The sequence below is a fragment of the Colossoma macropomum genome, unplaced genomic scaffold (assembly GCF_904425465.1).
Source record: "Colossoma macropomum unplaced genomic scaffold, Colossoma_macropomum, whole genome shotgun sequence".
Classification (NCBI taxonomy): Eukaryota; Metazoa; Chordata; class Actinopteri; order Characiformes; family Serrasalmidae; genus Colossoma; species Colossoma macropomum.
In genome coordinates this window covers 2,278,805-2,294,560 of record NW_023494785.1, presented here as the reverse complement: position 1 = coordinate 2,294,560, position 15,756 = coordinate 2,278,805, and the positions used below count along the sequence as shown (strand labels likewise).

Below are 15,756 nucleotides of genomic sequence, written 5' to 3'. Positions count from 1 at the left end.
CTGAGTGTGTTTTCTCAGTGCTGTGTGAACACTGAGCTTTTCTAAACGGATTTAAGGCACTTTCAAATGTGCATAGATCAGAATCAGGAAATGAGTTTCCAGGGCTGAGCAGCTGCACACAAGCCTAAGATCACTATGCGCAATGCCAAGCGTCGGCTGGAGTGGTGTAAAGCGCCGCCACTGGACTCTGGAGCAGCTGAAACGTGTTCTCTGAGTGATGAATCAACTTCTCTGTCTGTCAGTCTGATGATGAATCTGGGTTTGGTGGATGTCAGGAGAACATTACCTACCGGAATGCAGAGCCAACAGTACAGTTTGGTGGAGGAGGGATGATGGGCTGGGCTGTTTTTCAGGGTTTGGACTCCTCAGTTCCAGTGAAGGGTGATGTTAAAGCTACAGCTCACAAAGGCATTTTGGACAATTATATACTTCCAGCTTTGTGGCAGTAGTTTGGGGAAGAGCCTTTCCTGTTCCAGCACGACTGAGCCCCTGTGCACAAAGCAGCTCCATAAAGACATGGTGTGATGAGTTTGGTGTGGAGGAGCTCCAGTGGCCTGCACAGAGCCCTGACCTCAACCGCACTGAACACCTTTGGGATGAACTGGAACGTCGATTGTGAGCCAAACCCTCTCGAACAACATCAGTGTCTGACCTCACGATTCTCTTTTGACTGAATAGGCACAAATTCCCACAGTCCTATACTCATCTACACCAGCAACGTGATTGAGAAGTGAGCATAGTTTGTTTCATGCAGTGTTTTTTCTCTTCTTTTCCAGGCGAGTGAGATAGCCAATGAGACGGGCAACAGAGCAGCGTCCTATCACGTGGCCCGACAGTATGAGGGTCAGGAGAAGATCAGCCAGGCGGTGCACTTCTACACGCGGGCTCAGGCCTACAACAACGCCATCCGGCTGTGCAAAGAGAACAACATGGACGAACAGCTGATGAACCTGGCATTGCTTAGCAACCCTGAGGACATGATGGACACAGCCTGCTACTACGAGGAGAAAGGAGTGCACATGGACCGAGCAGTCATGCTGTACCACAAGGTAACATACACAAACTAATAATACATTAATACTAATATACGGGGGCTTTATCCTTGTTTACATGCTCTTCCACCACAATGGTGTAGTATGTTCGTCATGATGTACCACACACACATACGCAACCATAAACAAAACACACACGCTTATACACACACTTAACACAGATACACATTCACACATAAACAGATTACGTTTAATTCATCAGTTTGTATTTAATGCATGCATCGCCTGAATTTGCCACTGGGGGGAGCTAAAGTATACATATAATGATGCTTACATACAGCACTGTGTAAAAGTCTTGAGCACCTAAACACATTTAAAACCATTTATCTTTGCAGTGTGTGATTAACTTGTAAAAGCACCATGTTTTATTAGAATAAATACAAATAAACATACATACAGTAAAAAAATCAACAATTTTTTGTTTTCTAAAAAGTATTTAGTTTGAAGAGCAAGGTTTGATTCCGTGTTTCTCCTGGATGCCCTCAGACTTTGCATAGATTTAATTTCATCAAATGATTTAATATAATTAAGTACTGCTTAAACAAACGCTGACACATAAAATCACTACTTATTCATATCACAGCCCAGATAAATAGTTTTTAAATGTAAATTTTTTCATATACTTGAAACATTTGCGTAGCCCTGTGTTTTATATGTCTCTCTATCTCATTCTCTCTCTCTCTGTAGGCAGGTCATGTGTCTAAGGCTCTGGAACTGGCCTTTGCTACAGAGCAGTTTGGTGCGCTGCAGCTGATAGCAGAGGACCTGAATGAGAACAGTGACCCCGCTTTGCTGGCGCGCTGCTCTGATTTCTTCATCAAACACTCGCAGTACCAGAAAGCTGTGGAACTGCTGGTGGCTGCCAAGAAAGTACATGCAATTTTATATCATTTATTAATTTTTGTTTAATATTATTATTATTATTATTATTATTATTATTATTTTGCAAGTATTAGTATTTTAGTATTTTCAATATTTACTGCAAAACTAAAGCCTCTGTCTTAGTGACCCTCATACCAAAAAAACGAAACGGCCCAAAATGACGTGGAAAAAATTTTGGTTCCATTGACTTGCATTAAAAGTAAAGTATGTTTATATATATATATATACATACATATATATGTTGCTGCTGTCAGATCAAAACCTCGTATCTCCAAAATAGTAACTTTACAGGAGAAGGAAAAAACATACTTTACTTGTAATGTAAGTCAATGGAACCAGAATGTTTTCCACATCATTTTGGGCCGTTTTTTTTGGTCCGTTCGCCATGAAATTAACACACTGTGTAAAGGACAACGGCGACTTGCAAATAATGTCAAAACTGAAAAAAAAAAATATATATATATATATATATTTATATATATATATGTAAAAACAGTGAAACAAAATGTTCAGTGAGAGTTTGGAAACATTTCTGGAAACCTATGCTGTGTGTGTGTGTGTGTGTGTGTGTGTGTGTGTGTGTGTGTGTGCGCAGTATCACGACGCACTGCAGTTGTGTTTGGACCAGAATCTGACCATCACAGAGGATCTCGCTGAGAGCATGACTGTGTCCCGAGGCTCCGCCCACCTGACAGAGGTGGAGCGTAAAGAACTGTTGGAGCAAATTGCAGACTGCTGCATGCGCCAGGGCAACTATCACCTAGCAACCAAGAAATACACACAAGCTGGTAAAAAGGCCAAAGTAAGTCATAAATATACAGTAACTATATTACTATATAGGACACTATACATATATTACACTGCACAGTTCTGCTGATTTTATAAGTGAACAAACCTAAACATAAAACGTGCCATAACTTCTACACAGGCCACGTTTTTTAATAATTTTTCCCCAATGTGTTAAATTCAACAAACAAACAGTGACTGTGCATTAAACTGTGCAGAACTGTATTGTCTGTAAAAGAAATGTACATATTTTCCTTAGAAAATCAATATATACAGAACTGTGCAAAGGTTTTCAGCACCTGAGCAAATTAGAAATAAAAAGCTATTGATGTGAGCAGTCAGAGTTCATTTGCGCTGAAGACACTAATATTAGCATAAATACAGATTACATTAATACACTAAGTATGTCAGAGTGTTTGTTTGAACCTTTCCAGATCTGTCCTTGAGGAACCCCAGTATTAACTGTAGTCATAATCCAACGCCTGCTTTATCTCATCAGTACTGTATTATGTGTGTTGGTGATAGAATTTAATAAATCAGTGTGATGTCTGGGGCATCCTGGGGCAATTCCTTTTACTTTTAACTGTATTTATGTTTATTTGCATCTATTTTAATGATACATGAAAGTAAAGACACACTTACTGTTGAGATAAACTGTTTTAAATAATGTGCTTATAGTGTAACTGCACAGCTGTACTGAAGTAGTGACTGTTCACAGCATTGAATGTGGAAGTGTTTGTAGCTTATATTGGTCTGAGGAACAGAATGGCATAAATGTTTAATCGAAAATTCCTCAAGAGCACATTATTGATGATGAAAAATGATTAAATTCTATAACTGACACTGTTTGATCACTCAGGTCAGTGAAAAAAAGCAAACCAGGGGTCGTTTTACAGGAACTTCCTTATGATCTGACAGGTGAAGATAAGATTTATCACAAATTCGTATTACAGAAGCAAATCTGATCTTGATTTAGTAATCTTATCTAATCTTACAGCATCTTATCTCCAGCTAAGAAATCTTAACTTACTTGATCGAAGTCAACAATCAACTGTTGTCTGTTACCTAGCAACCGACCATACATGCACAACGGAAACATAAACACGTAATCAAAGTAATCAGGCTAGTTAGCCAGACAGCTAATGTTATCTACTGTTACTCATTTAACTGAAGCGCTATAAACTGAGAGTTAAGAACGCTGTTTATCAGAGAGTCGCCACTCCCAGTTTCAGTCTCCATTTCCCAAACGCTTTAGCCGAGCGCGCTAACGTTACTCCTCCTAATAAACAGACACACGTTCAGCTCCGTCTCCTCATTATTCACCACCATCACTGTAATATTTCATCATCAACATTAACACACGAAGGTAATTGGAGGGGCGGTGGAGATCGAGTCTGCAGCGTCTGAGATCTTTAAAACGCAGAGTTAGAAAAGAAAATCATCTCACAGTGAAAGCAGCGTTTTACAGTAGAAATAAATGGAGCTCATTATGCTGGTAGTGAACTATGCTGCTGACACAGCTGCCTAAAAACCATAGAAACGGACCTTAAACAGAAGTGAGGACCCTGTTGGGGTTCATCCTAAAGTTAGGACAGGATTTAGGAGGTTTAGTCTAGTTAGGATGTTTGTGTGATGCTGTTTTCTTATCTGGAGTTCATGATGAGATTATGAAGTTAGGAACTCTTATTCTGGAAAAGCTACTGTCCGAAATTCAGTCTGTAGTGAAGTCGTCATGGTGACTAAACAGATTTCAAGCTTCAGAAGTTCCTGTAATACGGCCCCAGGATTCTCCACACATCTGTAGTACACACTGAATCACGAGCTTGAAGGTCCACACGTTTAGCTTCATGCTCTGTGTTTCGTCATGGTTGTGTTGCTGCAGGCGATGCGGGCGCTGCTGAAATCAGGTGATACGGAGAAGATCGTGTTTTTCGCTGGAGTTTCCCGGCAGCGGGACATTTACGTCATGGCTGCTAATTACCTGCAGTCTCTGGACTGGAGGAAAGATCCGGAAATCATGAAGAACATCATCAGCTTCTACACCAAAGGACGAGCGCTGGACCTGCTGGCTGGGTTCTATGAAGCCTGTGCGCAGGTATGGAGAACGTGTGGGACCGAACTGGGTACCTGCTTCATTGTTCACACTGGAGGAGGCTGTTTAGTTTAGTAGTCAGCGGTAAAGGCACTCAGCGTTCACCAGCCACGTAAACAAATCAACATCGATTGCTTGTAGCAGCAAAAGTAGCGACCAGTATGATCCAACTGAACACAGCACTCTTACTGATGTGTCTTGAGAAGCTGCCACAGATATGCTTCAAGTTTTATTCATGCATTGAAATGCTTGTGGTGAGGCTCAGATAATGACTCTACAGCAGGGCAGCATTATATACATACTAAAAACAGTGCAGACAAAGTAAGAATACAGAAGAAAATACTAATAAATATACATACAATATACAGGAGGGACCTATGTAAGAAAAACTCTCTGCTGTGTACAAATATATTAAACAAGGGTTAATCTGAGAAGAATCTACACCGATCAGGCATAACATTCTGACCACCTCCTTGTTTCTACGCTCATTGTCCATTTTATCAGCTCCACTTACTGTATAGGTGCACTTTGTAGTTCTACAGTTACAGACTGTAGTCCATCTGTTTCTCTGATACTTTGTTAGCCCCCTTTTACCCTGTTCTTCAGTGGTCAGGACCCCCATGGACCCTCACAGAGCAGCTACTATTTGGGTGGTGGATCATTCTCAGCACTGCAGTAACACTGATGTGGTGGTGGTGTGTTAGTGTGTGTTGTGCTGGTCTGAGTGGATCAGACACAGCAGTGCTGCTGGAGTTTTTAAACACTGTGTCCACTCACTGTCCACTCTATTAGACACTCCTACCTTGTCAGTCCACCATGTAGATGTAAAGTCAGAGACGATAGCTCATCTGCTGCTGCACAGTTTGTGTTGGTCATCCTCTAGTCCTTCATCAGTGGTCACAGGACGCTGTTGGCTGGATATTTTTGGTTGGTGGACTATTCTCAGTCCAGCAGTGACACTGAGGTGTTTAAAAACTCCAGCAGCACTGCTGTGTCTGATCCACTCAGACCAGCACAACACACACTAACACCACCACCACCATGTCAGTGTTACTGCAGTGCTGAGAATGATCCACCACCCAAATAGTACCTGCTCTGTGAGGGTCCGTGGGGGTCCTGACCACTGAAGAACAGGGTAAAAGGGGGCTAACAAAGTATACAGAGAAACAGATGGACTACAGTCTGTAACTGTAGAACTACAAAGTGCACCTATATAGTAAGTGGAGCTGATAAAATGGACAATGAGCATAGAAACAAGGAGGTGGTCATAATGTTATGCCTGATTTGTGTATATATACATTTTAAAGTGACTTAGTATAATAAATTATCCTAAGAAAGTGGTACTGGGGGAAGGACCCACAGCATCACAGCTTGTTCAGAAGCCTGATAGCCTGTGGGTAGAAACTGTTCATCAGCGGGGTCGTTCTAGCCTGGATGCTTCTGCTTGATAAGAAAATTTTCTAGCTAACAAAAACTAATCAGTCTGTATTCACTCTATACGGCGTTTCTGACCTGTTCATACAAACACATCCTCGTGGCAGTCATGGATTAATTCAGTACATTCTCATTCGCTTTCTTTGACATAACTCCTGATCGACTCTGATAGACATTACATTACATCTAACATTAGTCATTACTCTCCCTAACCTACCTCTGACCTGCATAAACAGACAGTCAAACTCAGTGGCAGAACCAGTTAAAATATTCATTTCAGCTGGGTGGGTGGGGCATTTCATACCAACTTATATATATATGTACATGAAATAATATGTATGCTGTGATGTTTTGTTTGTTTTCAGTAAGTAAAAATTAACCAGTATCTTACTACCATGCATTATAACACAAAGATGCTGTTTACAACACACTTTTCACTGTAGATTTTTATGATGAAAGTCAACAGAGTGACAACTCAGTGACGTTTTTGTAAATTTGTCCCTGTGTATGTATTTTGTATGTGTTGTCTGTACGTGTAGGTGGAGATAGACGACTATCAGAACTATGAGAAGGCGTTTGGTGCTCTCTCTGAGGCGTGCAAGTGTCTGAATAAAGCCAAGAGCCGCAGTGAAGACGAGACTGACCAACGGCTCACACAGCTCACACAGAGACTCGCGCTCATCAAGAGATTCATACAGGCCCGCAGGTAACACACGCGCACACACACACACACACACATATATATGAACCATTATACCAAATTAGTTAAAATTGCAGTGGCACGTTAAAAAACTGTTTAAAAAGCAATGAAGCATTCAGATCTTAGATAATTTACAAGGATTACACTATGATCTATATAAGCCCAAAGTGTTAGAGATAGTAATAAGCTAAATGTACACAGTCATCACCTATAAGATACTTTCTATTGGGAGGAGTCTGTCCCAAACCCAAACCCCTAAAGGGTTCCTTTTAAAGAGGATTTCTTTTAAACTGACGTTGAAAGATTTAGATTTATCACGAGTTTATTTTAAATAAAATTTTAAAACTTTATTTAAAAAAAATACTGTCCCATGTTTTCATGTCACTACTGAAACAGTTTTAGTCTGTGGGCAGAGCCTTAGTTTGGCAACGCCCCTGTAGTTTAGAGCAGGAAATGAGGCTGCATCCCTGTCCCTCAAGGCCATATGGTGAGCAGTTAGATCACATTGTTTTGAAGTAAATGTGTCCCAAAGTCTGAAAATCAGTGTGAAGCATTAAGAATTGTCATTCCTGAAAACAGAAAACAGAAGATTTTCTGCAGGTCAGTACTTTTTAGTGTCATAATGAAAAATATGATAATTTTATGTGTGAACAGCTGTTCAAAGCTGTGTCATGTACTGGCTGTGTGTTTGAGTTCTGCTCCAAATGAGCTAAAATTGTCACCGAAACATTTGGTAAAGTTTCGGAAGTGACATGATTGTTTTGGTAGTGACAAAATGGAACGTTCCGTTATTAGTTTTAATAAAATAAACATAATTATAGTATAGGGTCACTCTAAGCAAAAGGATTTCAGTCTAAAGTCCAAGATCAGGTAAAATGCCAAATGTGTTTTTAACTCAACCAGTGGAGTAGAATGATCTGTATCACACGCTGCCTTCATGTGCTGCCAGAATTATTGTGAAAGTGAGTTCTTGGCCTACAGGCTGTGTATGAACGTCATAATTACCAGTAGAAACTTAGGAAACAAGTTTATTCCCCAAGGTTTACTGTTAGTAGTCATAGATTAGACCATTATAGCAACATCTGTCCACTTGGCTGCATCTGGCCACAATCACGTAAATAGTTTGGCTCAAAATCACATGAAACAGATGTGCAAGCTATTACATTCATTCAGCAACTGGTGAACTCCTTTTATAGAATGACTTTGGCTACAGACATCACATTAAAGTCGAACTGTGTGTGTGTGTGTGTGTGTGTGTTTTTGTGTGTGTAGGCTGTATGAGGAGGACCCAGCAGCAGCGGTGTTGGAGTGCGAGTCTCTGTTGGAGGAGGATGATCTGGACCCTGCAGTGAGAGTCGGGGATGTGTTCGGGTTCCTTGTTGAGCACCACTGCCAAAACGGAAACTACCAGAAGGTCAGGAACACAAACAGAACAGTGTGTGTGCGTGTGTGTGTGTGTGTGTGTGTGTGTGTGTGTGGCACTGTTATAACAGTGTGTTAATAATAATACAATAAGTATTTAGTTCTATCCTGGGATTTCAGTCACATGATTTTTTTAGTTGTGGCCACCATATTTGGGATCGAATTTCTGGCTTCGCTGCTCCACACGAACATAACTAGAGGTGAAAATTGGCTAAAATCACTCTCCTTACTCTAGAAGAGAAAAACGTTTCCTCAGCAAAGTCGATAAAACAGGCTGTGATGCTTATACAGTCTCCCCCAAACTCCTAGTCCCACTTAAACTGGCGGAAAAGCTACCGAATTTGTGTTTTCCTGATATATTGATCTCATACTCAGCCCCTCTTCCTATTCTGAGAGTCTCTCAAAGCATTTAACAGCACAGAAGCCCACCGGCTCTTCATGTCAGGGTGGGTAAAGGATCCCATGGCGTTTTATAAAGAGGTGAAACTCTGTCATCATAGGAGGGTAACGACATCAGCTAATTAACACAGATGAGATCAATGCTGGCCTTTAGATAACTTTAGCTGATGTTACCAGCCGAGAGATGAACAGTCGTCCCCCTAACGGAGCTGCAGACAGCCGGCATAACTTTACTCTCTGTTTCTGGAGATTTAAATGACGTCTGAATGGAGAAACATTAACGTTAAATATCAGACTGAATGTTGTGGGTCTGAAAACGACATCGTGTTTCGACAGACGTGATTCTGTAAGTTTGCTGGTGCAGTTACTTCACAGTTCAGCTCCAGTCCTGAAACCCCTGCACTGCATAACTGTGGTTTCCTGGTTAAAATACTGGATATTATCAGCTAATTAATCCCTTCTTGAGCTGAACGAGGTGTGAACAGCAGAGAGAAACACTAAACCATACAGTGCAGGGGCTCCAAGCCTGGAGTGAAAACACTGAATTAAAGGTCTGTGAGTCTCTCGTTATTCTCGGCTTTTGTCGCGTCTTACAGGTGAATCATTCACAAAGCACAGCAAATTAAAAGCATCGCACAGCGCAGTCAGTACCTGATTCTGTCCTCAAAATGGCAGCGACTTTACAGTGTGACATCACGAAACGCGAAAACAGCACTTTTTATTTTAGTTACAAAACCTTAAAGTGTTTTATGTGTTCGAAGAGGTTTCGAAAGAAATGACTGAACGTGGCCGTAGGAGAACGAGGCTGCAGCATCAAAGAACAGTTAAAAGTCTGAAAGCAAAGTTTAAATAATAAAGAAGCGGCCGTGGCCGAATAACGCACCCTTTTTACGGCGAACTCGAACACACTGTGGGTGATGAGCCCAGCTGTCAACCACTAGAACTTTATACTCGCTCCTGTGATGCTGGCGAAGACGAAGCTGAACCCTCCAGGAGCGACAGGCGTTCGCTGGCCGTCATGATTGTTTACCTCTGGACGAGCCGCGTGAAGCTCTGTTCTTTTGCGCATGTGGGTCAGTTTAGGAGCTGATCTGTTCAGACTGATGTCGCATACAGGTCACATTTAAAAGATAATGTGAACAGCCAAACAAAAAAATCTGTTTTGATTTGTTGAGAAAATCAGATTTGGGCCACTTTTACCTGCTGTGTAAACGTAGCCTAAGTGGCAGCTGATTGTCTTGGTTGCAAACAGTAATAATTTTCACTAATTAACCTTTTTAACTCACCGTTAAAAGTAATTGAAGAAAGAAATTTGAATATGCAGAAACTTCATCACTCACGAAACGTGCTCTGTTCACGTTTCGGTAACATTATCTAAGCTGTTTGTGATAAAATGGCCAATGTGAGTGTAGATACACGGTAGAAGTATGTAGTAAAAGTATATACACGCATGCGTATTTCTGTTCCTGTGCATGTGTGCAGGCGTGGGCCAGGCTGGAGGAGCTGAGGCGTTTGTACCCGTCAGTGAACGTGAGTTTATACGTCAGTCAGCAGAGCCTGGAGGCTCTTCAGAACGCCGCCGGGATCCGCCTTCGCCACGGAGACGCCACACACACCCGCAGAGACACAGACAACACACTCACACACAACGGGGAAGACGAGGAGGAGGAGGAGGTGGAGGAGGACGAGAACCTCGACGATTGAGAGGGAGCGTTACAAAAAACACAAACACAAAGTTCAGGGGAACGTTCAGGTACCGCTTTGGTTCACTGTTGCCTTAAACAGACTGGCTGGTATGTATGCCTTCAGGAATCACACACACTGTGAGCTCAGCTGTCTGTGTGTGTGACTGGATTATCAGTTATTTTTTCAAAGCTATTTTATACGTTTTCCAAATTAATGTAATGGAAATGTAATGTTTTATATAATAGCCTGTATAGAAATCTCATTTTAATAAATAATTTTCTATTTGTAATCTTGTTGTTGTGGTGTTTTCATAAGAAACATGCGGATATATTTTAATTTAATGTAGAAAACATTACAGTGAAAAAAGACAATTAAAAATTACAGGGTGCGTTTAAAATAGCATACTACTGTACTACATACTGCACTGAGATATACTGCATGCTGCTCTTCATAGAGGTGGTGTCCAGCGCTGGTCCTGAAGAGCTGCCTTCCAGCAGAGCCTAGTTCCAACCACAATCTGCCACACCTGCCCAAGCAAATCAGCCTCTTCCAACATTCCTGATTGGCTGGATCAGATGTATTAGAGTTAAGTAAGGGTTGGGCAGCTTATTGGATACAAGATGGAACTAAACTCAGCTCTCCAGGACCAGGGTTGGAGACCACTGCTTCATAGTAGTATACAGTATAGTATCCCGTACACGATAGAAGCTGTGCACCGTTCTACAGGACAGGGGCGCGACTAGACTGCCAGCATTAGGAACTGAGCCAATCAGACCATCTCAAGACCCGCCCCATTTTCCTCAGCCCTCCAATCACTGCTTAGATATCACTGCTAGCCACTTTTCAGATCAGGTCTTTAGCAACATGTGTGGATATATTTTGGTCGAGTGAATATAGTTATGAAAGATACCATGACAGACTGGAGAGTGTTGTTTTCTACTCACCTCCAGAACCACAAATAAACTTTAAAAGTGTCAGTTTTGGGTTTGTCTGTGTGGCAAACCCGTGTAGTTTTCTATGTGCGCCATTGTTTACTAAAACATCAGTCATTTCATTCACACAGGAGCCTGAAAAGCCAATGCTGAGCTGATTGGTTGGTTGAGACCAACTTTAGTAAGTTATTACTGTTTTAACCGTGTTTTCTCTGCAGTAGGTTAACTTTATTAAACACCAAACCCACCTCAAGACCAGCAGAGAAAACTGAAGGGGCTTCAGCGTTCAACTGAGTGCAGCATCAGGACAGATTACTTTCTTTTATTCAATTTTTTTGTATCATTAGCTGCGTCCCAATTCAGGGGCTGCGTACGTCGGAGGCTGCATTTGAAGGCTGATTGCGTCACAGCGGCGCGACTAGACTGCCCCATTTCAAAGTCTCCTTCATATGCGGCCGAGAAATGTGTCCTTCTTTAGAGCTGGCAGTGAAGCAACTCCAGCTCTAATAAATGAAAAAATAAAAAACTAAAATCAGAGTTTCTGGCTCCATCTTTAAAATACTTTAAAAGAACTTGACAGGAGCGGCGTGTCGCGGCGCAGCGGTGAGGGTGGGAACAACGGTGCTGTGACGCAAACAGGAAATTCGCCGTAGAGCAGACCGTCTCATTCCAGTTCAGCCTTCATGGGTCTGCACAGACTTCGAAGGACACGGTCTACGGATCCAGCCCCTCATTTGGGACACACTGTATATAAGCCTGAATTCAATTGTTTGGAGCAAACCAGGCCGATACATCAGCAGTTATGTCCTCCTGAAACGACCGTGTTGCATTTTGGGATGCAGTGTATAGTGAAGACAGCTCTGCATGTGTACTGGAATATTTGGCCGGAGTAGTAAATCCGGTATGTGTTCTTGTAGTTCATGGTGATGACATTGTAGAAAATAAACAAATAAATAAATCTACTTTGCATATGAATATATTTAAATTCAATATAGACAACATTACAGTGAAGAACCACTGAGAAATCACTTTTTCAGGAACCTCTCCGCCGTGAAGCTGAAGTGTCAGTCCATGTAGAGGGCAAACACGGTTCCCACGGCAAACAGGTACGGGTTCTCGTACCTCAGGGTGATGAAACTGTCCTTCTCGTGGTCCCACAGTGCTTTGCTGGCGATTTTGACCCCCTGACCCAGCTTCTGACCCACAGACACCTGCACTACGTACCTGTACCTGAGACAGACCACCAACAGACCACCTTTTAGATCACCAGCAGAACACCAGCGTCTTTTAAAGGTTATATATACGACATTTTTAACATTTATATAGCAGCAAACGACTATTTTCTATGTAACTCATTTTTTCCTGTTTCACAGAACCAGTAGGTCAGTTTTGGTTTGTGCTGTTTGCAAATGTTTGTGATAGCAACTGGTCAGCTTCACAGCAGAAACTGTAGCCACAGTTTGCTAACCCAAAGCAGAGATAACACTAGCTACATTACTTGCTGTGTCGCTGTTCACTCTAACGTTATATCATGGTATTTGTACAAAGTTTGCAAAGAATTTTATGGCCACATAGATCTAAAAAAGCATCGTTTGCCTCTGCAGGGAGGGGTGTATTTGTTTTGCTTTTGAGACCAAATACTAACAATCGTTCTTCAGAATCGTATAAATAACATAAATAACAATATATGTATGTATAGTTACTGATTATACCGCAGTATAAAACATGATGATGATGTTTCAAATGTTAACAATTCCAGTAAACAAACACGATTAGCACCTTTTTAAAATGTGCTGGTAGAAGTAAAAACCCTTGCCAGGACAACACATATTTACATTTCTCATTATTTCAGTTGTTTCTATCAAACTGTTTTTTTTTTTTTAACACCAGAAGTTCAACAAAAAGCCTTTAGAATTTCAGTGTGACTTCAATGTGTATTAATTCTTTTTAAACATCTTCAGTATATATTAAATGGAAAATCGAATGTTTTTTAATTATTATTAAATGGCTGAGACATAAACAGAGCGGTTCAGAGTGGTTTGGTGTGAAACGCTCTGTTCTAGAGAAACTTACAGAGTCAGAATTGTTCACAGTGGTGGTGATAGGAACCAGACGTCCACCTCTAAAAGCTCCTCACAGAAAGAGATTACAGTAAATGGTAATGAATTCATTGCCTGATGACTGAGACTTACGACCTACGACCTAAAACCACTGCTTTTGGCCTATTTTTTTTTTAATCCATTCATGGTGGAGGGATACATGCAGGGTGTTGTGAGGCAAAATAGTCCCCAGAAAACGTATTATTCCAGATTTCCCATCATCAACATTCCATATAAACTCAGAAGACTCGTGTTGGTTCACTGGTGGTTCTGGATAGTAAATAAAATGTCTATATCTGTGTTGTAGTCATGGTGACCCCTGGTTCCTATCACCACCACTGTAAAGACATCTGAACCATTTCACACCAAACCACTCTGAATCACTCTGTTTACATCTCAGCAATTGAATTATAAAGACGTTTTTAAAATTTTGGTGAAGTTGCCCTTTATGATGCCGAATCTTCTCCTCAGGAACACAAATCTGAAACTGAATGTGAAACTATGTACAGTTAGGCTGAAGTTCGCCTCCTATTCGCCAGTTCTTACTCGAATTTCCCCGTTCCACCTTAAATGGTGCAGCAGTTACTATAACGCCTGAGGCGCCAGACTGTAACTGCTGCACAATTTAAGGTGGAACGGAAAATTCGAACAAGAAGCTAACAGTGCGATGTTGGTCCTGAATGCCTCACCTTTCAAACACCTGCTCTTTGGCCAAAGCCAGCAGCTGGTCGGCGACTCTACAGGCCAGCCGTCTGCAGCTGTCCTGCTGGTACTGCAGGTCCCCGAAGGCGCCCAGGAGCTCCTCCGCGCCCCGCCGCAGCAGGTGGGGCGCGAACGGGTGGAGAGGCTCCAGTCTGTACGTGTTGGCCAGTTTGGGCCGGAACCCGGCCTGGGCGGAGTCCTCCTCCTCATGACCCCTCCACAGGCTCTCCCTGCGACCCCCCCACAGGCTTTCCCTGCGGCCCCCCCACACGCTCTCCCTGCGGCCCCTCCACAGGCTCATACGGCGCTCCGCCCTCGACTCCATCCCTAAAACTCCGCTGGTCTGCAGTTTCACTGAACCGTCAGTTCACTGAGCTCCTCACTGACCGCTAACCGTCACCGCGCGAGGGCGCACACGGCACGCGCTCAGAGCTCTGTTTGAATTTAAACATTAACGGATTTTCTGAAACTGTGTATTAAATCAGTTTAAACTGGATATGACACTGTTTTAACTGTATTAAATCAGTTTTTACTGTATAGAACACTATTTTAACTATATTAAATCTGTTTTAACTGAATATAACACTATTTTAACTGTATTAAATCAGTTTAAACTGGATATGACACTGTTTTAACTGTATTAAATCAGTTTTTACTGTATAGAACACTATTTTAACTATATTAAATCTGTTTTAACTGAATATAACACTATTTTAACTGTATTAAATCAGTTTAAACTGGATATAACACTATTTTAACCGTACTAAATCAGTTTTTACTGTATAGAACACTATTTTAACTATATTAAATCTGTTTTAACTGAATATAACACTATTTTAACTGTATTAAATCAGTTTAAACTGGATATAATACTATTTTAACTGTATTAAATCAGTTTTTACTGTATAGAACACTATTTTAACTGTATTAAATAAGTTTAAATTGGATATAACACTATTTTAACTGTATTAAATCAGTTTAAACTGAATATAACACTATTTTAACTGTATTAAATAAGTTTAAATTGGATATAACACTATTTTAACCGTATTAAATCAATCTAAACTGAATATAACAGTTTGAACCGTATTAAATCAGTTTAAACTGGATATAACACTATTTTAACTGTATTAAATCAGTTTAAACTGGATATAACACTATTTTAACTGTAAAAAAAATCTGTTTTAACTGAATATAAAACTATTTTAACTGTATTAAATCTGTTTAAACTGGATATAACACTTTTAACTATATTAAATCAGTTTTAACTGGATATAACACTATTTTAACTGTATTAAATCAGTTTAAACTGAATATAACACCGTTTTAACCATATTAAATCAGTTTTTACTGTACAGAACACTATTTTAACTGTAGAAAAATCCATTTTAACTGAATATTACACTATTTTAACCGTATTAAATCACGTTAAACTGCATGTAACACTATTTTAACTGTATTAAATCAGTTTAAACTGGATATAACACCGTTTTAACTATTAAATCAGTTTTAACTGTATATAACACTATTTTAACTATCAGATCAGTCTTTATTGTATATAACACTATTT

General features: G+C 40.7%; 2 protein-coding genes across 2 annotated transcripts in view; one reads left to right on the top strand and one right to left on the bottom strand.

The window, feature by feature from the left end:
• Positions 1-10,815, top strand: part of ift140 (intraflagellar transport 140 homolog (Chlamydomonas)) — an 81,655-nt gene extending 70,840 nt beyond the window's left edge. Inside the window, exons 23-29 of the mRNA XM_036581365.1 lie at positions 777-1,049; positions 1,740-1,922; positions 2,530-2,736; positions 4,603-4,815; positions 6,786-6,952; positions 8,219-8,360; positions 10,250-10,815. Coding sequence (XP_036437258.1) covers positions 777-1,049; positions 1,740-1,922; positions 2,530-2,736; positions 4,603-4,815; positions 6,786-6,952; positions 8,219-8,360; positions 10,250-10,471 — 1,407 coding nt within the window. The 3' untranslated portion in view covers positions 10,472-10,815. The remainder of the gene's footprint in view (positions 1-776; positions 1,050-1,739; positions 1,923-2,529; positions 2,737-4,602; positions 4,816-6,785; positions 6,953-8,218; positions 8,361-10,249) is intronic.
• Positions 10,816-12,449: 1,634 nt separating this feature from the next.
• LOC118812893 (tctex1 domain-containing protein 3) lies at positions 12,450-14,511 on the bottom strand. Its single transcript, XM_036578007.1, has 2 exons — positions 14,174-14,511; positions 12,450-12,615 (listed from the first exon to the last, which is right to left on the bottom strand). Exons 1-2 carry the CDS (start codon positions 14,509-14,511, stop codon positions 12,450-12,452), a joined length of 504 nt encoding a protein of 167 aa, XP_036433900.1.
• Positions 14,512-15,756: the final 1,245 nt, after the last annotated feature.